Source organism: Epinephelus moara, chromosome 20 (assembly GCF_006386435.1).
Source record: "Epinephelus moara isolate mb chromosome 20, YSFRI_EMoa_1.0, whole genome shotgun sequence".
NCBI lineage: Eukaryota > Metazoa > Chordata > Actinopteri > Perciformes > Serranidae > Epinephelus > Epinephelus moara.
Genome location: NC_065525.1, coordinates 25,465,093 through 25,489,752, shown reverse-complemented (window position 1 = coordinate 25,489,752; position 24,660 = coordinate 25,465,093). Strand labels below are relative to the sequence as shown.

Sequence of the window (24,660 nt, the reverse complement as noted above, 5' to 3'; positions counted from 1 at the left end):
AACTGAGCAGTAGTAGTAGTAGTAGTAGTAGTAGTAGTAGTAGTAGTAGTAGCAGAATAGCAGTAGTAGTAGTGAAGGTAAAAGGTAAAATTATACAGTCTTTCAGGACAGATTTAAATACAAAATATTCAAAGCCATACACATAGTGCAAACTAACATATGAGGAAATTACCCTGTCCACATTTTACTCCGTACATAGGATGAGGTCTTACACCCTCATCCTCGGAGACAACAGAACGCTCTCTACATCTCATTTACATTGACCATTAAAGAATTTGGTCTACAGCTTTTTTGGAAAAAAAACAAAACAAACAAAGGTAAAATATATATCTTTAGTGTGGTTGGTGTTTTAAGGTTAGTGTGGTAATAGATTATTTTCATGCTCTCACCGACGTTACTTCTGAAAGTGTGTTATGGTGAGAATGAGTTCTCCTTTACGCCACGGTGCCCCCTGTGATGAGGAGCTCATAGGCAGGATCTCTGCTTCTGCGGCACAGCACGACGCAAGCACACAGCATCCCAAGCATCTGGAAAACAGACACACACACATTATCAGTGTTCTTGGTGTTAAAACCTTTTTATAGTTGTTAGCCACTTACAACCCTTTATAAATGTTTGGGCCTCACTGTAGAGCTGTAACTCACTATTTTTTTGGACTTAAGTATTATAATGCTAACAGTGAGATTCTGGGAAACAGACTTATTTGCATTCCAGCTTTCTTGCTGTGAGTTAGATGGGAAGATCAATACTACTCTCATGTCTGTATGGTAAATATGTAGCTGTAGCCAGGAGACCGTTAGCTTAGCATAGCACAAAAACAAGATGAGGAAAACAGCTGCCTCTGTTACCAGGCAATAAAATCCACCTAACAGCTAATTAACACAGTATATCTAGTTGTTTAAAAAGATGAGATACAGGAAGATTAAAATTTATTCACGAAGAACATTGTGCAGCATGTGCAATACAAAGTTGAACAGCATGGGTGCAAATTTATAATAACTAGATGACAGTAAGGTGCAATCCAAATATACAAAGCCAAAACAGGTTACCAGTATAGATGATAAATATGGTAGGGTTGCATATAGATATGTTTGTACAGTGTAAAAAAACCAAGTTGTTGTTTATGGGGTGCTAGCAGCTGGACTATTTCTTAAGGCTCAGACAAACCCCCCGCATTGAACGTCCATGGACAGCTAAGGTCACAGGGACATGCACATGGTTCCATTCATGGCGCAATTTAGGGCCAGGGTCAGCACCCAGCAGTAGACAGGAGGGCTTGAGTAAACTTAATGTCCTCCTACTGCCATCATCAGGTGAAACTGAAACTAAGAAGACGCCGCTGAGGTTGGAGTGAATATCTGTTGAATATCAAACTTAAAAGTAATTTCGCTGCAGTGCAGTGGGTGTAGCTGGCTTGACTGCAGTGCTTTGGACTGGACTGGAGTGTGGTACAAGACACTGCGTAGCTAGTGCTGTTGCTGTACATACAGTCCTTGTGGTCACAAAAAAACCCTTGCGAACATAGGTGGATAATGACAGTTACGTCATGTGGAACAAAGTAGACCCTCGCAGAGATGCAGGTGCAGAACCTATGATTTGGACCTTAGCCAGGTGCAGTGCTAAGATAAGCTTTATGCTAAGCTAATTGACTGCTGGCTGTAGCTTCATATTTATCGCACAGACATGACAGTAATATCGATCTTCTCAGGCATGTAGAAAAATGATGTACATGTTGTAAGTTTAAACAAACTCATCCTTTCACTACTTCATCTGGGAGCTTGTTGCTCATCCTATAGAATTACAGTAATTGCGGCAAAGGTCCGGCAAAAAAGAGAAGAAAAATTCTACAGAAAACTGGTGATGTGAAAGTTACATACCTGGATGGCAGCAAATGTTAGTGCAGTCCAGATGACGTACATCATGATCTCCTTCAACTTCTTCACAACCAGAGCTTCACAACCCTGCACACACACACACACAGAGTAAGTTCTAACATACAAGTCACTTCTCTTTAAACATTAGAGGTGTTTGGTGTGAAAACTTGACACATTTAAAGGTTATTTTACTTCTTGGTAGAGCTCTTCAGGATGAGCAAGAGACCCCGTGCAGCTTCCAATGTTACTTTTGCAACAGCTGATGGGTACGCTGTTGTTTTTGGTTTCTTCGTACCAGTGTGTGTTCTGCCAGTCTGAGTAATTGTGAATCCCACAACACTGAAGCTGTGAAAATCCAAACAAAAACTTGAGTTTACTGACAACTACCCGCTCAGTCAAAGCAATTCCAACAGAAATATGAAGGTAAAACAACAACAATATATGATTTAAAGAGGAGACAGAATTTCTGTCCTCACCTGTTTCTGAATGTAGTCGATGGCACGGCTCTGGGCATTGCTGTTGGTGCCGTTGTACTCATCATACACTTTCTTGATAGAAATATTAACTTCATTTTCAACCTGCCGATGATTAAGAAGGGTGAGACAAAAATATGTGATGACACATCTTGAACTGTACAAACCTGCATGACTGAACACAAGCAGATTAAGGTGTGCATCAAATAAGGCCAAGACAAAAATAAACATGTACTGGCTTGCATTTGACTTTCTCACCTTTGCTCTGTAAACATATCCGAGAACCACCACCGCCACTTCCGTGATGAAAACCAGCAGGAGGATGATGACAAACTGTTGATTGAATTTCAAGATACAGACACTTTGAAAAACTAACATGCATTTAAGTAAAAAGTGGACTGTTTGACACTTTGGTGTGTTCTAGTTAGACAAAATACTATATGCAGTTATTTAAAATCTTTGATAGCTTCTTAAGATTTGTATTTCTGTTGCATCTGATTAAATATGACAAATGCTTTTGTCAAATTTAATATGTTTATGCACTGCTGTAATGCATCCTGAAACCCCACTTTCCTCTTCATCATGTTTTAAAGCTCACTATACAAGGGGAAACTTTTGAACTGGTTTACTGACCGTAGTGAGACCACAGTAGCTCTCCCTCACAGTGGCGCAGCATCCAATGAGCCCAATAATGAAAAGGAGGGCTCCGACTGCAATAATGGTCACTGCTGGGATGAGCGTGTACACGTCTTCAAAGAAATGATCGTAGTCATCATATGTGATGAAGACATAGGCTCCAACATAGCACAGGATACCAGCGGCGGCCTGTGGGTGACAAAAAAAATTCAAAAAATTCAATCGAGCCTCTACAGAAAGGGGAAGCGAGTAGTAACACACAGTGAAAAAGATAAGATCATACAGTGGGGGGGAAAAAACATGTTTACTTGCTTTTATGAAGTGAAGTTAAACGTGTGAGAGGAATCATTATACATATAATGATGTCTCTTGCATTCAATTTTTACCATGTGGCTTCAATTCACCACCTAACCATCTGTGTCATTAATTTCCCCCGTCTCCAAAATGTTCATACACGAGTGAGAGTTTCCCTACAGGTGAGAACATTCTGCCGTCAATGTGGTTTTCATAGATCCCAACTTCTGGTTTGCCTCTTTCAGGCCTGGTTTTGTGCATACACAATGTATAGATACAAAAAGGACTGAATTTCAGGTATTGTTTGACTGGAGAAGTTTCGATCCCGCTTAATACAGGGTTATTTAGATTGCTATCTTTAAGGTATTGAGTACCAGTACCTCAGCCCAACAGTTACTTTGCATGTTCAGACTTTACATCCAAAACACACTAGTAATCTCCTGAGTGTCTGGTGACAAAAAAAAGTTAATTTCCAACTCTGCTTAGTAGTATACAGGTGGATATGAAAGTACTTATTATTTAAAGTACATTTTGCTTTAATGCATGTGTGCAAAGGAGTCACAGAAGACATATTAAACATCTGTGATCAGCATTGTTACTCAGAGTGAGTGAACCTGCAGTTTACCAGAATGACCTGAGGGCTTTTTGTCAAAATGAGATGAACAACTTACTTAAAAATGTATTTTGAACTGGATTAAGTAAGCTGTCTTCTTGTATTATGCAATTATAAACATGTATAGCTGAATCATATTATCTGCTGCAAGTAAATTTAAGGAAGGTCAAAACAGTGACAGTTGGGGCGTCAGTGGCTTAGTGGTAGAGCAGGCGCCCCATGTACAAGGCTGTTGCCGCAGCGGCCCGGGCTCGACTCCAGCCTGTGGCCCTTTGCTGCATGTCACTCCCTCTCTCTCTCCCCCCTTCACGCTTGTCTGTCCTGTCAATGAAAGGCTAAAAAATGCCCCAAAAAATATCTTAAAAAACAAAACAAAACAAAAAAAAAACCAGTGATTACTCAGCGTTGACAGAAGCTTTCAGATTCTTTACTTGAGTAAAAGTAGAACTTCCATAGTCCAAAAATAAACATTACAAATCCTGAGTTCAAAATGTTACTTCACTAAATGTACATGTTTCATCAGCAAACTGTAGCTTACTTAAGGTATCAAAAGTAAAAATCCAAATTTTGCAGAATAGCTAATTTCAAAGTGTTAAAATGATTACAGATTATAATGTAAAATGATTGAAATGTAGAATAATTGACGATTATAATTTAGAGTATAGTGTATTTACCTATTAATTAATTTATTTCCTTTCTTTGGTATTGTTGATATTCAAGGTTATACTTTGGTTGATATAGGACAGGCAAAAATAAGCCTGAAGCTTCACCCTCTTCCTTTTTCGTTTACTGACTGTGAGAAAATTTGTGTGAAATAATCTTTGTTTCTCCACATGTATGTAACCAAACTAAAAATTATTCATTCATTATATTATTACAGAATTTTATAGTATCTTGATTTTGTAGTTCATCAATGTTTAGCTGAGTTTAGATACTTTATATACTACTGAGTAGATTAGTAGTACAGTACTGCAGCATATCATAAATGTGTGGTACCTTAGGTGAAGTATAATAATCTAAACAATAGACAAAGATCCTTGTGTGCACAGCTGCACTCAGGAGCGTTACAATAAGCCTTAGAGACTGGAAGGTTTAATGCCACCCCAGAGGAGGACAGAATTTATTTGTTGTGTAATTGCGGTGAAGTTGAGTATGAGGTTCACTTCTTGTTTCACTGTCCTGTATATGAAGACATAAAGAATGTACTTTTCAGTAGGGTGACCTCTATCTATGTCTATTTCTTTTAGTTTATGATCATTAAAAAATTGTTTTTAAGAAAGGGGAACCCTTTTGGTGACTGAATTTCTTTGCCAGGCCTGGGATAGAAGGCAGAGTATTCAGTTTCTGGACTGAGTAGTTAGATGACTTGTACTTTTGATTGTTATTGCAACATCATTGTAATGGTGTCTTGCAAACCCATGAGTGCTGGACACATGTAAGTGTGCATGACACAAATAAAAATGAGTCAGTCAATATAAGCATGCAGTGGTGGAATAAATATTTTGAACATTTACTTCTTTAAATTAGAAGTACCACAGTGCAAAAATACTCTTGTCCAAGGAAAAAGTCCTGTAATGAAAATCCTGCTTTAATGAAAGTAAAAAAGTTGTAGCATCAAAATAATCTTGAAGCATGTCCAGTTTCATATTATTTTATAATATATTACTGGATTATTATTAATTAAAGTGATGCATTAATGTTTAATATTGCAGTTGGTAAAGGTGGGGCTAATTTTAACTGCTTTATATACTAATGGATAGCTTGACCAATAATAACATATAACTGACTTATGTTAAGTAACTAATAAAAGCTATTAATTATATACATCAAGTAAAAAGTATTTGCCTCCAACATAGTGGAGTTGAAGTAGAAAACAGCATAAAATGAAAATACTTCAGTAAAGTATAAGTACCTCAAAATTGTACTTCAACACAGTACTTGAGTAAATATATCCTACTTAGCTTAGCTACATTCCAACAGTGACAACACTACATTTTTAAGCTAGCAAATGGTCTTTTTTATACTCTTAAACGTAATGACAGGTGCTTCATTTAACAATGCCGTGTTATCTGTAAATCATTAAACCTTAAAAGTAAATTTACCTTGCATAATGTCTTTCCTGCTGCTTCTCAAACTAATCCCTCCCTGGTTAAACAAAGGTCGGCTGCAGCAGCTAGCGGAGCAGCTGACTGCACACACACAGCTAAGCTAACATAGCTAAATACACAATGCTAACGTTAGCTAGTGACGCACGTTTCAAACTGTCGCAAAACGTCCAACTTACCCAGAATATCAGGTTCAGGAAAACCAGGACCGTCTTTGACGATGTAATGCCGCACTGCCCCATCTTTGACACGGGGGTTTAATGCTGTAGGTGTTGGATAAACAAGCAGGTTTCTACTCAGACATGTCCCGGCCAGCTGCAACACTCATCCCAGCGCTGTGTCACTGGATCTGGTTGCACCGGCGGAGCGACGCAGCGCCACCAGCACACGCACACACACACACACACACACACACACACACACACGCCCACACACGCCCACACACAACAACAAATGATCCACACACAAATGATTTGGTCTTCTTACCACAATATGCTGTATGCAATATTTTCTGTAATTAACTGTCAGCCTTATATATGCAATCAACTATTAAAAATAAAAGTAAGTTAAATGTAATCAATATGGCAACTGGATTGACCTACTTTACTGACATCTAATGGTGGAAAATGTGACTTGACTTTTACCTACTTGTCCCTTATACATAAAACATTTTTGGGTATCAGTACCACCACTATCACCACTCTGGGACCACAGGTCAGATTACACAGCCTTAATAATGAGGCATACTGGTGTCAGGTAGGAATGCAGAGATAAGGTCATTTATAGTGGAAAAAGATACTAGGGAAAACAATAATGAATATGTGCACTCCATATATGCACATATGCTGTGATTTATACTTATGATCAGTGGGTTACTGAATGGGCCCAAAGTGTCAGGGCCCCCCTGACCTTGATCTGCAAAATGTCACTCAAATTAATGCAAACCATTAAGAGACTCAAAATGATCACTTAGAGATATAAAGGAACTGCAATAAGACACAAAATAACTACAAGAGTGGGAAAGCAACCACTAAGAAACACAAAATAACTACAAAAAGACACAAAATGACTACAAAGAGACACAAAATGACTACAAAACGGGGGAACAACCACAAAGAAACACAAAAAGGCGACAAAGAGACACAAAATAACAACAAAAAGGGGGAAAACAACCACAAAGAGACACAAAATGACTACAAAGAGGCACAAAATGACTACAAAGGGGTGGCAGTAGCTCAGTCCATAGGGACTTGGTTGGGAACCGGAGGGTCGCCTGTTCAAGTCCCCATCCGGACCAAAAATATGGAGCGTGGACTGGTAGCTGGAGAGGTGCCAGTTCACCTCCTGGGCACTGCCGAGGTGCCCCTGAGCAAGGCACCGAACCCCCCNACAAAGAGGCACAAAATGATCACAAAGAGGCACAAAATAACAACAGAAGGGGGGAAAACAACCACAAAGAAACACAAAATGACTACAAAAAGACACAAAACCAGCAAAAAAGACACAAAACCAGCAAAAAAGACACAAACTGACCTCAGAGAGACACAAAACAACTATTCAAAGTGGCACAAAACAACAAAAAGATGCAGAATGACCACAGGGAGATGCAAGACGACAACAGCAGCAAAGAAAACAAGAGGTAAACCACCACAAAGTCTGTGTGTCTTGCTCTTATGTAGGAAAGGTGGTCGGGCATTTTTATCCGTGTTTTATAATCTGCCCATACATGACTTGATTAGGGCCTACATATATAAGCAGTGGCACCCCTGCTATGATTTCTTGTAGTCAAATGATTTTATCCCCTCTGTCCACCTGTTATAGGCTTATGAAATAAAACCAAATGAAACATTACAGTGGTAAAGAGTGAAAAAGTGGCTCAAATGATGTATTATTTATGAGGAAGAGCGTAATGTAGGCCATGTCTAAGCTCAGGATCACTTTCAAAGTAAAGAAACCAGACACACTGTGAGATTTAGGCATTATTTATATTGTGCACATGTTCAAATGACAGAATTCTAAAAGATACAATGAACAGATTTGGTCATTACCATCAAAGCTAAAGGATAAAGGATTTTTCAAATGCAGCACAACAATATGCCTCCATTTGTGTGTAAAGGAATTCGTAGACTGATTTGGAAAAATAAACTCAATCTATAGCTGCTATAAACAGTGTTAAATATTTTTTTTCATACCAGTAGAGAAGCTGAAATCAGCATGCGTCCCAAATATTTTATCCCAGTGGCTGAAGTGTGGCGCAAAATTGGTGTTGGGTTTCTGATGGTGCACGTCGTGTTTGCTGGGCCCTCCGTAGATGCCAAATGGTATCAGGCGTGACGTGGACCAGGGGAAATCATAGCCACAGTGATCCTCAATGGAAACATAGACATGCAACACCATGAAGGCCCATGTGGTGAGAAGGTGGCATCTCAGGATCACAGGATTCAGAGTGGTCCAGAAGCCCACTGTGACCAGCTCCCAGCCGCCAAGACACTGAGTGGCAAGAGCAAAGGGAGAGGAGTAGTTATGATGGATGGCATGGAAAGTGACATACAGCCAGCGGATCCTGTGATGGAGCAGATGCCAGATGAAGTACTGGAAGTCAAAGAGCAGAAGGTTGCCTATCACCCCTGCAATCAGCTCCAGCAGGGACGGAGCCTGGTCTGGCAGGTCCACAGGTGGCCTCCATGCCCACTGAGCCACTGATGCTGGCAGCACGAGGAACACATGGTTGTACAAGGTGACACCTGCACAGTGCAGCAGCGTAGAGGCTGTAGGGCGACGGCTGGGTTGGATCTTGAATTGTTGGACCCATGCCCACTTTTCTCCCATGATATCGCAAAGGAGGAAAGGAAGGCACAAGACGAAGTAGGAAGACACGGTCAGAACAACGGGGAAGAGTGGAGATCTCAGATAGTCTCTGTAGTTGAGCCGCAGACTGTTCCACAGAGGCTGCAGCAAAGAGTCGTTTCCTAAGCGTCTTATCCAAAGATCTACACTGGTATCAAGATCCATCCTGAAGTAAAAATCACAAGGTGAATATCTTATGACAATGTGAGGAATGGACTTGTTACAGCCAGAAACAGCAGCTCTGTTAAAGACTGTTTTCTATGAGTGTCTGCTTCACTGTGTGGGATCAAGTGACAGCTGGGTGCAACGATGCAACAAATTATTCATACACCCTGGGTAACTGGTAACATATAGGTCTCCGCGTGATATATTGTTCAGTATGGGATATCATTTTTAAAATCAATGACAAATACGATCAAATTGTTTATTTGAGCCAGTATGAATATTACTTCCAATAACATATTCATTATTTTTCATGATATGACACTTGTTTCACAGCACTCAAGGATAAAGGCACCTGGCATACCGATATAACACCACTTAATCCTGTTACAACAATATTCATAACTTGGATTATTTTCAGTGAAAAACTTGTTTCCCTTATGGACTAATGGAATATAAATAACTCACCAGGCATGGAACAGACACATATTCTGGCTTTATGACAGTGTCAGAGGAAGGGAGTCACCAGTTGTTTTTCCTCATCTGGATTAATTACGGCCTTCTTTGCTGCTCATGGTTTCAGTAAGATGAAACGAACCAAGCTAATAATTTGTAGCATCTGCATATGACAGAACTGTAACCATTCATATTTATTTGCATGATCTAAACAGCTAATGTTAGCTTAAGTTGGAAGTCAACAATCTGATTTTATACATCCAAAGAACTTATATAAAAATGAACTGCTTGGCAACCAGACCAGGCTTCTAATTGAGACAGGCCTTTATTTGTCAAAATGTGTAGCAACACCAGGCTGGTAAAAGAGACTGGGTGTTAAACTGGGACAAGACTTAAATTTAAGTTTTACAATAAGATCAGACCTATTAATCCCACATCGGGAATATTCACACATTAAAGAAAGAAGAAGAAAGAAGTGGAAAAAGTAACTGAGTATTAAATGAGGATAAAAATACAACAAAAATACAAATCAAATAAAAATAAAATGATATAAAATCTAAATATACTATATAATAATTTCACTTATAAAGATACTGTATATCCATGATGTATAGTTGCACAGGGTAATTGTAATACACACAGTGTAGTATTTTTTACTAGAAAAAATATAAATATTATTGCACAATAATTGGTAAGCTATTACAAGAAAGTGAAGTATATACGATAAGAATATCTCTACATATAAAGTTAATGTTAAAGTAACAATAAAAGGTTTGTGACAGCTTTTAAATATGCCTATTGTGATGTAATTGTTGTCCCAGGTCAAGAATGAACTCTGCACCTCAGCCTTTGAGCCAACATGGGTGGGTCTTTAAGGTGCTCAGCTGATAAAGATCGTGCGATATGATTAAAACGCTCCTGAGCAGCTACTAAGTGGACTTTGTGGTGAGATTGTTTTCTCAGCTGGTCAAGAATGAACTCTGAACCTCTTCACGTCCATTTCACACTCCAAACTGCAGAGGGCGACAAAACACATTTTAACTAGTGCACAACAGATGATATTCGACAGCCTGTAATTAAACTCATCATAACCTTTACACATGATAATGTCGTTTGGTTACATCGCGGACCCGAGTGTTACCGAATTAACTCGGAACCTTTCGTCTAACGTAATGACGTCAGGCTACGTTTCCTGTTGCACGTAACGGTTCAGTCTCTGTGGTGTCTTGGCAGTTAGCAGGTAAGGCTACTTTAAAAGGTTATTTGAGGCTGTTTAACCCTCCTTGTCGTATCAACGTGGACCCTTGTGTGCATTTGATATCAATGTAATGTAACAACAATAACTTAATTTGTCTAAATAAGCGGACAAACATTAGCAAAACACTCCGCCCCCTGTCGCCTGTAAGTAAAGTTTAGCTAGCTAAGCAAAATGCTAACGTTGTTTATTTTGTGTCCTCTTTAACATTAACGTTAGAGCAAAATGCCCAAATGCCACGTTATTGCTAGAGGGGTACTTAAATACTATTGTAGAAGATTTGGGCTTTAAGTGGACCCCATGTTAGGTAAAATGCAACTAATTGAACCAGAAACTTGTATGGGTATTTCTTGCCGTGTAGATATTTAAAATATCAGGTAGATCATTCACCTAACGTCCAATTTGAGCAATAAAACAGGTTCAAGTCCATCTGACTGACCTCTGAATACGTGAGGTATTAAATAAAGGCAAATCTGATGTTAGGCTTGGCCATACTGTCTGGCCAAACACCTGCAAACATCCTGTTTTTAACTCTCTATATCGAAGGTAAGTCAGTGATGTTTTAAAAATATTGTTACAAATTTGGGGAAAAAAGGTCTTCGGGGAAAAATGGTAGCTGGCTGGAGGGGCGTGTTGGTGTATGTGTTTGACTGCATGAATAAGTAAACCTGAGCTGTAGCTAAATGTAGCCTGCATGTTATGGGCACACTGCCTGCTAATTGATATTAGCAGTGGCTCTTTAAACAAGCTGAGGGGGTGGTCCCCAGCTGTGTAACCTGACGACCCCAGACTGAGTTTCATACTTTATGGATATTTCATATTATTCAATGTACTCAACAGTACAGGACAGCTGATAAACTGTACAAATCAGAATAAAAAATGCTGTTATTGTCATTGTATTATTTAAAAAACACTACTAAATTAGGAAATCACATTCTCCATACATTCAGCCATCCAATCCACACAATGATAAATAATAAACAGTAAATCAGTTTAATAGGTTAAAGAAAAAAACCTACACATTGCATGTCTGTGAATATTGCACATGTAGTGTAGTAGATTGTCTATGAATATTACACATTTAGTGCAGTAATTATACCCATAAAAAGGGTTCATCCTGTTTTTGAATTAATTCAAAGACTTTGCTTGGGAATTGAAAGATCCCAATGAGCCAAATAGTAAATGCAGGAAGTTTGTGTAAAACGAGCGAACTACCAAGATAATTACTTGTGCGCACAAGTAGGGCTGGGTGAAGTAGAGAAAATGAAATATCATGATGGTTTTGACTAAATACCTTGGTGCTGATATTAGAACAATATTGCAGGGTTGACTATTGGTGCTTTCACAAAAACTTGACACCGCAAGATTTTTGATGAATAATAAATTAGTCATGTGGATATGATGACAAAGTGGGTAAAGGCAAATAGTAGAACAGTTAAAACAGTCCAGTAAGTTCAGAAAATTACATCACTTTACTTTAGCACAGCCTTTAATATCCAAAATCTAAGAAGATATCTAGTTTCATATCACAATATTGATATAATGTTGATACATTTCTCAGCACAAGATAATTATTTGTTGTTATCGACACACTGTTTTAGATGATAGTGTTCTTCTAGCAGTTTGGGGAAGTTTGTGTCTGTTTCAACATGACAGTGCCCCTGTCCACAAAGCACATAAACAAAAGGTGTTCCCAGTTTAGTATTGATGAATTAAATGTCTGTATTGCCCAGCATCAGTGTCCAACCTCAGTAAGACTCTTGTGAGAGCAAATGTCTGTATCCAGGTTCCAAAATCTTGTACAAAGTCTTTTCAGAAGAGTGGAGACTGTAATCACAAATGAGTGTTTGTGTGTCCACATACTTTTGGCCCTGTAGTTTTTACAGATAAGTAAAAGAAGTAGGTCCACATTTTTATTCTGTGTTACTGCATTCATTCATTCAGGTGTTAATAATGATGGAGAATGGTGAGGGAGAGAAGACAGCTGCTTCAGAGCCAGTGCTTCATACACAGCCGCTGTGCCGCTTCTTCTCTCAAGGAAGACACTGCAACTTTGGGAAGAGATGCAAATTCCTACACATTAGAGATGACGCCAGAGCTTATGAGAGGAAAACCATCAGGACACCCAGCCAGTCAGATGTCACATCTCCAAACTTAGAGGTTCCTGGAGGAGATATGGGACCTCCTCCTCCAAATAACCCCAGGGTTGCTCCAGCAGCTGGCCGCCGCCCCTGTCGCTACTTTATCTCAGGCCACTGCACCATGGAAGACAGATGTCGCTTCTGGCATCCACCACAGTTCCCCCCAGTGGATGACCACCCTGTTCCTAGGATTAACCCAAGACCAGCGCTGAGTATGCCACCAGTACCCCGCCCCGGCACTCTCCAGGAGGTCAAGCTGCGTGACCTGACAGAGGATGTGGCCAAGCAGCTACGAGACACAGAGATCAAGCAGTTGAAGAAGCGTTTTCCAAAAGATCAACTGATTATTCAGGAACGTGATGATGGCAAAGTTACTTATTACAGAGTGACTGTAGAGGCCACTGATCCAGACTGGGTAAACATTATATTTTATCATCTTTCTCCTCTCCTTCCCCGAGAGATTAAAGAAAAAAATCCATCCACATGTCTGTAATACAGCACACCTCAGTTTTAATAAGTGAATTCTAACAAGTCTTTACTCAACGGATCAACATAGAGTAGGAAACTGAAGCCTCTCTATGGACAATAAATGGTAAAACCATTGCTTCTATGCTGTGAAAGTTTAATTGTTAATTAGTAAGGGATACCAGGGAATTTGAATTACATAAGCTGCACCACTGAGATTCAGTTAAGCCTATTTGTTATATGAGAAATGGGGTAAAGCAGCGATTAAAACTTGGCTATTTTGGCTCATTTGAAAACAAGTAATTTAGAAAAATATATTTGCTGTTCCACAAGCTACAAACCCCCAGTTAGGGTAAAACACAGCCACCCATTTAACAAAAATAAATATAACTGCCATATCAGAATTATTAACCCATTTTATCAGCATTGTCACTGAAGCTAAAATCCACAAGTTTCTTCTGCAAATCATGAATGAACCAACTTTTCTTACCTTTGCAATGCTTTGTTTAGTTTACAAAGATTAAGACCCTGACAGTATTATCTGTAAATACACTAACTCTGCATTTTAACTTGCAGCCTTTTGATCTGAAACAAGTCGACATCATGGTGAGCTTCCCAGACAGTTACCCCCTGGAGGTAAAGACCACTGCTTCCATTTAAACTGGTTCTTTAAAATACCATGCAGTAAATGGTTGACATGGAATAACAGTTCCTCATCACCTTGGTATGTTTTCTTAGATTTTCACATTGGACATACCGTTGGACCAGGAGCTGCCACCAGTTATGGCAAGGTGAAAGCATGTACACTTTATGTTAAACATGTAATGATAAGGGCCATTGGTGTTGACATTTATATAAATGTTTGGCTACATAGACATGTACAGCAAGTGTCACTGGAGTGGCTCCAAGCCAAGCATGCAACCAATCAGCTTCTGGGAAAGCTGGAGCTGCTCTTCCGGCCTTTTCTTCGCTGGCTAGATCGAAGTTTGGAGAGACTGTTCACTGAAGGAGCCCGGCAGGTGAGACAGCTATTTTTTCTTTTGAATTTACTGAAATAACAGGTAATTTACTGCATTATTTTATTTTATTAATGCTGAAAGATTTTCTCTTGATTGTTTTTGCAGTTGAAAAAAGACATCGACTTAGAAAAAGCGGGGTTGCAGTTCATATCATACCAGGAACTCCAGGCAGCAGTGTGCGAAAAATCTGGGAATGATCAGTCATCTGACGCCGCTGCTGGAGATGAGGATGTGTGTGACGAAGGCAAACTGGAAAACACAGAGGACAAGGGGACAATAGAGGGGGGAAAGTTAGTGCAACAGGAGGGTCCAGGTCAGCAGGAGCACGAGGAGGAGGAGGAGGCGGCCTGTCATCTGGTGGAGAACATTAAGATCAGTGACCCCCGCAGAGGCACAGAGGTGAAGCTGCTGGGACTAAGGCTGGGAGAGAACACAGCCACCGTAGCGGCCCAACAAATCACTGTTTGTCTTCAATGTAACAGGTAAAGAAAACAAGCTAAATGTTGTAAACGTGTCACAAATTATAGTTGATTTAATTACAATGACATGCAATTGAAAGCTTGGCTGTTTGTGTCCTGTGTGCAGGTGTAAGGTGACTGCAGACCTGACACTGACTGGAAGAGCACCCTGCAGCGCTCAGTGTGAAAAGTGCAGTGCTAGCATCAATGCTGCATTCAGGCCCTGCTTGCTGCACCATTACTGTGATGTCCTGGGATACCTGGACCTTCACAATGCTGCACCTGCCGACCTTGTGCTCCAGGACTGTGACTTCATTGTGGGCTGCCTCAGCTGCTCCCAGGAGGGCCCTGTGCTGGTGATGACACTTGTCCTTCTCAACACTGCACATCTGTTTCGTTTAAAAACCAGCTGTGTTAAATATCACCAGAACTGAAACATGGCTCATGAGCTGTTTTTTTTTTTTATATTTTCAATTTCCTCAGAACGTCTCCTATGGTCAAACAAAGGAGTTTAACTGTGAACACTGCCACAACAAGCTCAGTATTCTGGCTGAAAGCACAAGATTCCAGTATATTCCCCCGCGCGTCAACAAAACAGGTCGGAGCTCACCTACATTTGCTATCAAAGGGATCAGCAAAGATTTAAGATCTTAACAAACTGCCACAGTTGGCTCTCACCCCAGTGTTACCTCACATTGTTATATTTCGCTACACAGTGCTTGAAAACCTTTAATCACAAGCCTTAGTACATCTGCATGAATGTTTACGGGACATAAACATGTTTCCTTTGTGCAGGTCAAAGTGCCGGCACTGTTAATTACAAGATGATAAGAGATCCAGCCGTGCAGAAGGGGAAGCCACTGCCAGAAAAGGGAGCATGCAAGCATTACAAACAGAGCCATCGCTGGCTAAGGTATCATCTTCTCTCTGACTTGACATGGAAGCTCTGAGAGGAACATGTAGATTTTTGTGACCATGTTATGTCGGTGACAGGTTTCCATGCTGCGGCCGAGCTTACCCCTGCGACGTGTGCCACGACGTGGATCAGGACCACCCCATGGAACTGGCAACCAGAATGATTTGTGGCCACTGTGCCAAAGAACAGGTGAGCCAAAGACTTGACATGACATTGCATCACATTTTTTAAAATGGTGAGGCGAAACTTTATTTACGTCGAGGGAAACTGTCTGTACTGTCACCCAGTAGTAAGTTTAAAAGCACATTATTTGTTGTTGCAGCCGTACAGCAATGGAAAGCCTTGCGTCAGCTGTGGAAGCATGATGACGAGAGGTGCACGCACCAGCCACTGGGAGGGAGGACTGGGATGCAGGAACAAAACCAAAATGAGCAGGTACATCTATCCAACACATTCATTTTGAACACTACCAATAAGAACATAATAGTAGTAGTTTTATTTGTAAAAAAAAGACTTTTTTTCTGTGGTGAAAATGTTTTGTTTTTTATTTCTTTATAGAAATGATCGACAAAAGTATGCCAGCACCAACAAAACGGTTTCAAGGAAGGCTCTGGCTGAAAAGAAGTAGCTGGTGAAGAAGAGCATTATCGCCTTAACTTGTGAAAAGACAGACTGATACATGATTTCAATGAAATTTTTTGCAGATTTTCCCCAAATAAATCATGTTGTTATGATCATTCAAAGTGATTGTGAGAAATGTTTGTGTTTTAAAGTCCAGACATTTCATGTGATTGAATTTCTGTGAAACAAAATCAGGGTCTAATCTGCAAAACAAATTAAAAAAACAACTATTTGGAGCATTTCACTTTTACAGAAAAATGTCTCTGCCCTCCTTCATTTCATGCATTCAAATATTTAACCTTGTGCTGCCTCAACAGTTGGAAGCTTATCACTTTGTTGTGTCTAATGCATGTTCTTGAATGGCTTTGTTAATCTTCTTGCGGAGGCAGCTGGTCTGTTCTGATCGAGAGAAAAGCCCCTTCTGTTGATCTCCACTATATAAAGGCAGAACTTTGTCTGGATCCTGAGACTTGCAGCAGCTGTCAGTGGCACCACAGCAACATGTTGAACATCAGTGACTTGCCTCTGCACCTCCTGCCCTCCAGGGCCTCGGACTGTCTCCTGCAGCCACTCTGGGACTATTTGCTTTTTCACCATCGGCCTCTTATCTCTTCTCCTTTTTTCCCCGTCCTACTCGCCTTCTCCAGCTATTTCTTCTTCAGCGTACCTTTTGCTGCGCTGGACCTCTTCGGAGAAAGGGTGCCTTTTCTCTATCAGTACAAGATCCAGCCAGACAGGCGGCCAACAGTGGGAATGATGGCGAAGAGCTTCATGACAGCGCTGTATAACCACGTATTCTTTGTTCTGCCAGCTGTAATGATTGGCATGTTCATACTGCCTACGCCAACACTTCCACAGGACGCTCCTACTCTATATGAGGTATTCATAGATGGACTTGGCGTGCTTCTCCTCTTTGACACTCAGTACTACATTTGGCACTTCGTACATCACAAGTATGCACAGCTTTACCGGTGGATTCATGCGATCCACCATGAATACGTGGCGCCTTTCTCTTGGTCGACTGAGCAGCTCAGCATCCCAGAGCTGATGACTGTTGGACTCTGGAGCAACCAGGACCCGGTTCTTTTAAAGTGCCACCCCTTGACCACATGGAGCATCACCGTTTTCAGTATCTGGATGTCTGTGGAGGACCACATAGGCTACGATCTACCATGGACCCTCAACCACCTGGTGCCTTTTGGTCTGCTGGGCGGTGCACCTGCTCATGACATGCACCACCAGAAGCCGAGCAGCAACTACGCTCCTTTCTTCAGCCACTGGGACAGAATCTTTGGCACTGCCGTTCCTCTGAAGAAAAAGATAATGAAGTGAATGCAATTTATGTTTAGTGTTTTTTTCCTTCTCAAGTTATTGTCACTATTATTTTAGCACTGGCACATTCACAAGTCATGACTTTTATATTTGCTACTGTTCATTTTATTGCACTGACTCTTTGCTGCTCCGCCAGGTTTTCTTTGTGAGGCAATGTGAGATAAAAGATGTGGAAAAGTGTATTTTTTTTATGGCTTTTCATTCAATAAAATCATATGTAAAAAGATTCTCGCACTACTGTTTCTATTGACGTTATGACTAAAAGTCATATAAATGCTGACACATTCAATTCAATATCCTTTATACATGTCATGCATGCATAATCGCACTTAAAATATTCTAGAAATGTAGCCAATAGTAATTACTATAAGCAAGGCAAGCACAAACTTCCTGTTCTTGCTTTTCTCCCAATCTTCTTACATAATACAAAGTCTCTGAAAGAGCCTTACTCAGCAATATTTTGCTCACAAATCCCACGATGCAATAAGAAGCTTTTGAACAAGAAATCCTAGTACTGTTGTCCGGGCTTGTCAACAAGAGCTCAAGTACAGTACAAGGAGAATTAAGGATAACCTGTACTTGAGAAAGTGCTGAGCTGTGACTGGGCAAAGTCTGCAACACTGACTTAGTGGGGAATCCATTACAAAGAATGACTCAGCAAAAAGGGAATCAAATAAAGATACTAACGTGGATGTGGAGGACAGGAATGGTATGGTTATGTTGAGCTTGAAGGTTGATGCCTGACCTTGGAGATATCAGTTTGACAAAAATTTCTCAATACAAGGTTCACTTAGTTTGTTTCATCTCCATGACGACTGAGCAGCACCATCTGCCGAGGAAGAACATTAGATGTGGCTGAAAGCTTTAGAAACTGGGTATGTGGAACTTGTGATGAGATATTTTTGCCAAATGTCTTCATGGTTTCCTCCAGGGGTGGGACCAGGTCTATGTTTTGCAAGTTACAATTAAGTCTCAAGTCCCAAGTCAAGTCCTATGATTTGAGTTTGGGTTCTAAACATGTCATAATCCACTCATTACCAGGTGTAATGCCAATTTTAAAACAGAGTAACAATATATTGCAATTACAAAATTATGATTGCTTTTAAACTGTGTTTAATTCAACATAACTATTTATCCCGAAGGAAATTCTTGTGCCAGAGAATGCTTCAAATAACAGTAACACTGAGTACAGTAACCACAATTCAACATTCGCAACAACAACAGCCAGTGGGTTTTCTGGGTCTCGGTCACTTACTAGGCCCAGTTTTAGAACATCAGAGTATTAAATATCTGGCAAAATATACAAATAGACAAGAAGTGTTTTCAAGGAGCAAAGGCAAAACCAGTGCCTAATAGAGTAACAATAGGAGTATGATAAGTACAAGAGTTACTAAAAATGAACTAAAATGGTGGAATATTACAATATAAATGGTGGTGATATTGCTCTAAATTGATAAGTGAACATTATATTGAAAAGTTACATTACACATGATGTTGTCAAACAAAGCATGTGGGGAATTAAGTGTCAACTTGCTAGAAATAATTAGGGTTGATGTTAGTTGATTTAAGAAATGAAGGGAAATAAATTAATTCATGGCACACTTTTAATCTTTGGGATTGGGTGAAGGTATCAAGTAGTTTCATGTCAAAAGGTTCAAGTCCAATTAAGTAGCAAGTCATTAGTGGTAAAGTCCAAGTGGAGTCTTCAAATTTGTGACTTTAATCATGTGACCACACCTCTGATTTCTTCCTTTGGCTTTACCTGGTTGGGTTCACAGGATGTCATCACAGCTGATGTGCTTGTGTCCAGTTTGTAATATACAAGTATTGTATGACTGTTTTTTTCCTCTTTTTGTCCGGATACACACATTTTTTTGTGATGACTAATTTCTGCTCATTAAAAAAAAACACAGCGCTTTACATATTACAGCTTATAAGTGTTTGTAACTGAATTATTTTAATTGGTCAATAACCCACAACCATGCAACAAATAATTAAATAAATTTATTTGTCACAGAAAATAAAAAAATAAAACCAATGCTATAAAAGTTTCAGTGAAGACTCTTATTTAAATACTGCACAAACATGTTGGAAATCTGTCCGGTGTTCTCTGTTGGGTGCATCTTGGCGTAGCTGATGAACTGGCGCCGTAATTTCCTCAGCTCAGCCATGTTGATGCTCCTGGTGAGCTCGATGTTAGAACGTCAGGTTAAGGACATTTAAGTACAAGAAGAAGACAGAAAATTCTCCTGAGGATTTCTACAGTACAGCTGAGCTCCCAATAAGCAATAATTAATTGACCAAAAGAATCCGAAGGTCACATTATCATATCTTAACCTTCAAGGTAAACACACACAAAGTACTGAACGTTACTGACGTCATGCACCCATCATTAAAAGGTTGACCAGCACAAAACCTAATGTCCTTTTTAAGTTAGTTTCAGCCTGGATTAACGTGTTCAAAAAGGAGAAAATCAAAGTGTTCTGACACGGTGCAGCTGCCAACACAAATCCACTCATCTATGTAATTTGGTTTCTCTCTCCCAATACGTGTCCCCCAGTATGTTATTACGGGCGAGACCTTTAGCAGTGATTGGCTGCTGTGCCTTTCATTATAAGTTCTTTGATCGACGTGCATTCATCCACCTTCTCCTTCAAACAAGTCATTTGATGTTGAGTACTTTGCCTCCTGCTGGTGAGGGAATGTGACTCCTTAGCACAAATTAACAGGTAATACAAATTTCAGACTGTCATTAGCTGTGAAAGGTCACTGCGAACTCATACCACATGAAAACAGACCAACCAGAGCCTGTGACAGGATTCTTAGAAATGTGGGTTTTAAATAAAAAATGTGGACATGTACATGTGTCAAAAGGATATCTTTTCTGTAGCTCCTGGAACTGGAATCAGATCCCCAGGAACACTTGTCTTCTGTGCGTTGAAAATTGCCTGAAAATATTAAATGACATCCATGAATATACAGATCAGCAGGTGCTTTAGTGTGTAGGGAGTGTAAGGAGCAAAGTGGGACCTGCACACTAAGAATTAAATGGACTGATTAATCAAAATGAGAAAAGTACTTGTTCTTCTAATTATTCATTACAGGGATTTTTTGCAAAAATAGTTAACGTGTGTACTGAATATTAAGGCTATACTGAATGCTTTTTTCCCCTTTTAATTCAAAGCTGCTATATGTCATTTGGGACCTGCTCTAGTGGGTGAGCTAGTGGGTGCCCCTGTATAGTATAATCTTTATATGCAACTGTGCATAAATATCAGATTCAAACAAAATGAAGAGACATGCAAGAAACAAATAAATAAATTAATAATAATAATAAAAAAAGGCTGTGCAATGTTTAAATGTTGATTAGGGATTCAGATATCAACTTCATGACTGAAGCTTAGAGGCATTTGGTGCAGCCCTACTCAACAGCAAAACAAGGACACACTGGTGACTGCAGCACATTAGACCAAAACACATTTTACCAACTGTAACAAACATCCTATCAGATCGACTAAAAGCTCTCTAACACACTTCTCCTCTGTTTTCCTTGTGAGGGAAGAACAATTATGACACAATGGTACATAATGATGCATTCAGATTTTCTGATGTCATCACTGACGTTTGGATAATATTACTGATTTCTTCTAATTACACCAATGTGCAGCTGATTCATATAATAGAAACGTCAATAGGTTCTCCAGCTGTGTCACTTTGGGGCAAAAGCATCAATGTATGCTATCCATTTAGTTACAATAACAGATGGTAGTTCAGGCTGATATGGGTGTAATTTATAGTCACGTTTCACAGACAAAATCTCTCACAACAGGTGGTCCTTATAAAGAATTGCTGCTCAATCCATCTGCATGTGACAACGCTGAACCCCCCTCCACCTCCAATATTATGACTGTTTTCAACATCTGTTCATATTCAACAAATATCTCAGGCTCTGCCGAGGGGGTTTGTGAGCTCAGGGTCAGTCAGTGTCCAGCTTGCTCAGATTACTTCCAGAGCATCATGACTTCAATTTTTGTGCTTTGTAAATTAACATTTAAAGCAAGAATTTCTCTCAATATGACGATTCAGTCCATCATTTTGAATTTTCAGTGTGTAGGTCTCACTGTGGTGATCTTAAAATATGACATTACTGGTTTCAGCAAGAACAGTATCCAAGGAGAAAGATCTGAGTGACTGACAAATGATGAGAAAATCCCAAAGAACATATGAAGACATACCATTAACACATCTTGTGTGATCTTGTCCAACTCGTACAAGAAGTTTGCAGATGACAATGGTTGCTGCAGAGAAAAAGAGTATCTCTGTTACCCCAAGATAGTCCAAAAAGACAGTATGACAGAGCACACATTGCCTGCATGCTTGTTTAAAACATCATGTCTCTTACACTCTGTGTGGACTGGTTTGGTGGGGGTGCTTTTCTTTTGAAAAGTGCGTCAGAAATGGCATCATATGGAAGCGTGTCGTCTTTCAGGATGGTGAAGAGAGGACTGTCCCATCGGTTTCTGGAGTCTGGAGCTTCAAATCTCAGCACTAATGCATCAAAGCTACAAAACACAAACCAAATGTCAGGCAAACTAGGAAAACAAAACTGGAGGGGGATGATTTTTGACAGGCATAGAAGTATTTTAAAAGCATTTACAAAGGTAAAGACAGTCTTACTAGAGACTGACATTGTCCTCTACTGTACATGTAGAGGCTTCTCACTCACATGTCCTGGGTGTACTGCTCAGCAGCATCTCTGTTGGTATTCCACGTTGAACTCACTTCATCTGACGTCAAACAGTATACCTTCATCAAAAGAAAGCATATGATTTTGACTTGTGTTATTAACGTTTGGTGATAGTCTTTTAGAAAGCAAAAATCCATTACTTATTAGTAGTAGTATACTCACCAGGCAGTGTGGTGTTTGTGAATGTTTGATGAGACAGAACAGTTCGTAACGGTAGCCTGAAAGGTATTTCAAGTTTTAGGGTAAAAGCATGAACAAAACATAATGTTTAAATGCAGAATGTACATGGCATGTGATTGTTAGCAGGATTTACCTTTTATGTAGTTTAATGAATCCAAAATTACAATGTCTTCCCTGTTGACTTTCCTAAACAACAATTGAATACAAGGTTAAAAGGCATGTGACAGACAGAACATCACTGATGAATCTCATTCAAAAAACAGACCTGAAAAACCCACCTCTCTACTTCAGCTTTCAGAGACGCTCTGATATTTTTTTCCTTTTGGGAATCTGCAACATATCCAACAAGCTTTAGATTACAGCAGGAGTATGGGAAAAGTCCAGGGTCACTTTCTAGGAATCCAGTCTTCTTTGCAACTCTTTATTTGTAATGCCAAACAACAGAAGTTGTATTTGAGGCTAACAAATATCCCAATGGTAAATTGATTTGCCAGTTTTTTACTTAATTAATCAATATATTGTTTGATTTGTAAATAGTCTTTTGTTTGCTGTTAAACTGTGCCTACTTGGAGCAACAAAAAAGTTTATCTTGGGTGCATCAGTACACTGGACAACCAAGAAAGGACAGCAGAGGAGATACCCACACACCAATACAACTGGGCTGGACAGCAACAAAAAGGTTCACAGGCTGAAAACAATGCAAAAAAAGGTCAATTTATTTAGAACATCCGTGCACAAAAAAGAAGAGTGGTCCAAGTGCAAAAAAAAACAAAACTGAATAAAAACAGCAGCAAACATCCAAGCAAAAGTCTGACAATAGTCAAGGACTGCAAATGCTGCTGCGGCATTTTTTTTTTTTTTTTTTGCATTCATCTTAGACTGTGAACCTTTTTGTGGCTGTCCAGTCCAGTTGTATTGGTGTGTGGGTATCTCTTCTGCTGTCCTGTCTTGATTTGTAAAAAGGAAACAGTAAAAATAACCTGCCTAAATCTACATCTTGCTTGTCTGACTGTATTAAAAACTGTCCATAACGCAAATATATTGAATTTCCAATCAGTGGGGACAAACAAATGTAACGTAAACACATTTTCTAACTTGATAAGTGGAAACCAATAATTTTTATTTCATTTATTTATTTTTTACTTGTAAAATTATTAAATTTGTTACTGACTCGTTTTATTAGCTGATTACTTGATTAGTTTTAAGTTTCAATTGCTAAAACTACCAAAATCCTTTTAGATGCTGGTATCAGGAATTTCTTAAATTGTGGCAAGTTATTATTAAGTTATCTAAATATTAGAGCAATGTATGTAGTATTAATTTATCGGTATGTAAAGGAGAAAATCATAGTTTCTGTTGCAAAGAGAATGTCAACTATAATCCTGGTATGTAGTTTCACAGCAACAGCCTTCATCACTGGACATTGATGACAGTTGTGCACTAAACTCCATTTAAAATACCATTAAATTGAAGATGGCAAAACCCGCGACGCTCCATACTACACGAAAGAACACTGATACATTTTCGACAGACAGTATTATCATTCGGCTACACATCTAACAACATTACAAGTCTATTTTAATAAGAAATTGTATTTTTAGCTTACTGGCTATCATGCTAACAGCTAATCACAACATTTCTTCTCCAGTTAAGTTAGCCTGAGTTCATTCAGTGACGTAAAAATATAACGGCTAAATTCAAACATATTAACGGTCAGGTGTGTTGCTAACATGTAAAGAGACTCTCCAACAGAACATACTGACAAAACTTTAAACTAATGTTAGCTAACAAGCTAACGCTAAATTAAGCTAAATTAGCTTAAACTTGCCTGCGTACACTGAGTTTCTCTCAACGCCCAGAGCTCCGTCTCCCACAATATGAACCTTTCTCTCGGTGTTCCCTTCAAAATAATCCTTCAGTTCTTCTGCCCTGCGTGTTTTACCACTACAGGGGTAACCACACATCACTATGAGAGGCATTACTGTTGACAGATATATAAACTAGCATAAGATGTGATAAAACATGCTGCTACTGTCACCCGGATGTGATTGATGCAAACGTTTTCA

General features: G+C 39.5%; 5 protein-coding genes across 6 annotated transcripts; 2 read left to right on the top strand and 3 right to left on the bottom strand.

Annotated features, from left to right (window-relative positions):
• Nucleotides 1-295: 295 nt before the first annotated feature.
• tspan3a (tetraspanin 3a) lies at nt 296-6,363 on the bottom strand. The gene is made up of 7 exons (XM_050072765.1): nt 6,175-6,363; nt 2,981-3,172; nt 2,606-2,680; nt 2,351-2,452; nt 2,067-2,219; nt 1,878-1,961; nt 296-527 (listed from the first exon to the last, which is right to left on the bottom strand). The coding sequence occupies exons 1-7, from the start codon at nt 6,235-6,237 to the stop codon at nt 435-437; spliced, it is 762 nt and encodes a 253-aa protein (XP_049928722.1). The 5' UTR covers nt 6,238-6,363; the 3' UTR covers nt 296-434.
• A 1,617-nt stretch (nt 6,364-7,980) lies between these two features.
• Nucleotides 7,981-9,099, bottom strand: ch25hl1.2 (cholesterol 25-hydroxylase like 1, tandem duplicate 2). 2 transcript variants are annotated; one of them, XM_050073477.1, is made up of 2 exons: nt 8,621-9,099; nt 7,981-8,485 (listed from the first exon to the last, which is right to left on the bottom strand). In XM_050073477.1, the coding sequence occupies exons 1-2, from the start codon at nt 9,005-9,007 to the stop codon at nt 8,168-8,170; spliced, it is 705 nt and encodes a 234-aa protein (XP_049929434.1). In that variant the 5' UTR covers nt 9,008-9,099; the 3' UTR covers nt 7,981-8,167. The 2 variants fall into 2 exon arrangements, with proteins under 2 accessions (XP_049929434.1, XP_049929433.1); XM_050073476.1 differs by having other exon boundaries at nt 7,981-9,099.
• Nucleotides 9,100-10,551: 1,452 nt separating this feature from the next.
• si:dkey-24l11.2 (uncharacterized protein LOC100034462 homolog) lies at nt 10,552-16,410 on the top strand. The gene is made up of 12 exons (XM_050073734.1): nt 10,552-10,700; nt 12,660-13,271; nt 13,898-13,957; nt 14,060-14,112; nt 14,196-14,340; nt 14,446-14,822; nt 14,926-15,154; nt 15,282-15,396; nt 15,594-15,711; nt 15,792-15,903; nt 16,037-16,149; nt 16,273-16,410. The coding sequence occupies exons 2-12, from the start codon at nt 12,669-12,671 to the stop codon at nt 16,340-16,342; spliced, it is 1,995 nt and encodes a 664-aa protein (XP_049929691.1). The 5' UTR covers nt 10,552-10,700; nt 12,660-12,668; the 3' UTR covers nt 16,343-16,410.
• Nucleotides 16,411-16,821: 411 nt separating this feature from the next.
• On the top strand, nt 16,822-17,891 carry ch25hl1.1 (cholesterol 25-hydroxylase like 1, tandem duplicate 1). The gene has a single exon (XM_050073735.1). The coding sequence runs from the start codon at nt 16,837-16,839 to the stop codon at nt 17,665-17,667; it is 831 nt and encodes a 276-aa protein (XP_049929692.1). The 5' UTR covers nt 16,822-16,836; the 3' UTR covers nt 17,668-17,891.
• Nucleotides 17,892-19,658: 1,767 nt separating this feature from the next.
• kti12 (KTI12 chromatin associated homolog) lies at nt 19,659-24,641 on the bottom strand. Its single transcript, XM_050074207.1, has 9 exons — nt 24,423-24,641; nt 22,873-22,924; nt 22,728-22,780; nt 22,577-22,632; nt 22,394-22,473; nt 22,070-22,229; nt 21,903-21,965; nt 20,547-20,615; nt 19,659-19,862 (listed from the first exon to the last, which is right to left on the bottom strand). Exons 1-9 carry the CDS (start codon nt 24,571-24,573, stop codon nt 19,719-19,721), a joined length of 828 nt encoding a protein of 275 aa, XP_049930164.1. The 5' UTR covers nt 24,574-24,641; the 3' UTR covers nt 19,659-19,718.
• Between the last annotated feature and the right edge of the window lie 19 nt (nt 24,642-24,660).

What these genes read in the sequence shown, in the direction of transcription:
- tspan3a (XM_050072765.1), bottom strand. Translation starts at nt 6,237, where the DNA reads ATGGGGCAGTGCGGCATTACATCGTCAAAGACGGTCCTGGTTTTCCTG. An exon ending in TCCTGAACCTGATATTCTGG is followed by an intron (nt 3,173 to 6,174) that starts GTAAGTTGGACG and finishes TGTCACCCACAG; the next exon opens with GCCGCCGCTGGTATCCTGTG. An exon ending in CTGAAGAGCTCTACCAAGAA is followed by an intron (nt 1,962 to 2,066) that starts GTAAAATAACCT and finishes GTGTGTGTGCAG; the next exon opens with GGTTGTGAAGCTCTGGTTGT.
- ch25hl1.2 (XM_050073476.1), bottom strand. Translation starts at nt 9,007, where the DNA reads ATGGATCTTGATACCAGTGTAGATCTTTGGATAAGACGCTTAGGAAAC.
- si:dkey-24l11.2 (XM_050073734.1), top strand. Translation starts at nt 12,669, where the DNA reads ATGATGGAGAATGGTGAGGGAGAGAAGACAGCTGCTTCAGAGCCAGTG. An exon ending in CAGACAGTTACCCCCTGGAG is followed by an intron (nt 13,958 to 14,059) that starts GTAAAGACCACT and finishes ATGTTTTCTTAG; the next exon opens with ATTTTCACATTGGACATACC. An exon ending in GCCACTGTGCCAAAGAACAG is followed by an intron (nt 15,904 to 16,036) that starts GTGAGCCAAAGA and finishes TTGTTGTTGCAG; the next exon opens with CCGTACAGCAATGGAAAGCC.
- ch25hl1.1 (XM_050073735.1), top strand. Translation starts at nt 16,837, where the DNA reads ATGTTGAACATCAGTGACTTGCCTCTGCACCTCCTGCCCTCCAGGGCC.
- kti12 (XM_050074207.1), bottom strand. Translation starts at nt 24,573, where the DNA reads ATGCCTCTCATAGTGATGTGTGGTTACCCCTGTAGTGGTAAAACACGC. An exon ending in CTGAAAGCTGAAGTAGAGAG is followed by an intron (nt 22,781 to 22,872) that starts GTGGGTTTTTCA and finishes ATTGTTGTTTAG; the next exon opens with GAAAGTCAACAGGGAAGACA. An exon ending in GAGCAGTACACCCAGGACAT is followed by an intron (nt 22,230 to 22,393) that starts GTGAGTGAGAAG and finishes TGTGTTTTGTAG; the next exon opens with CTTTGATGCATTAGTGCTGA.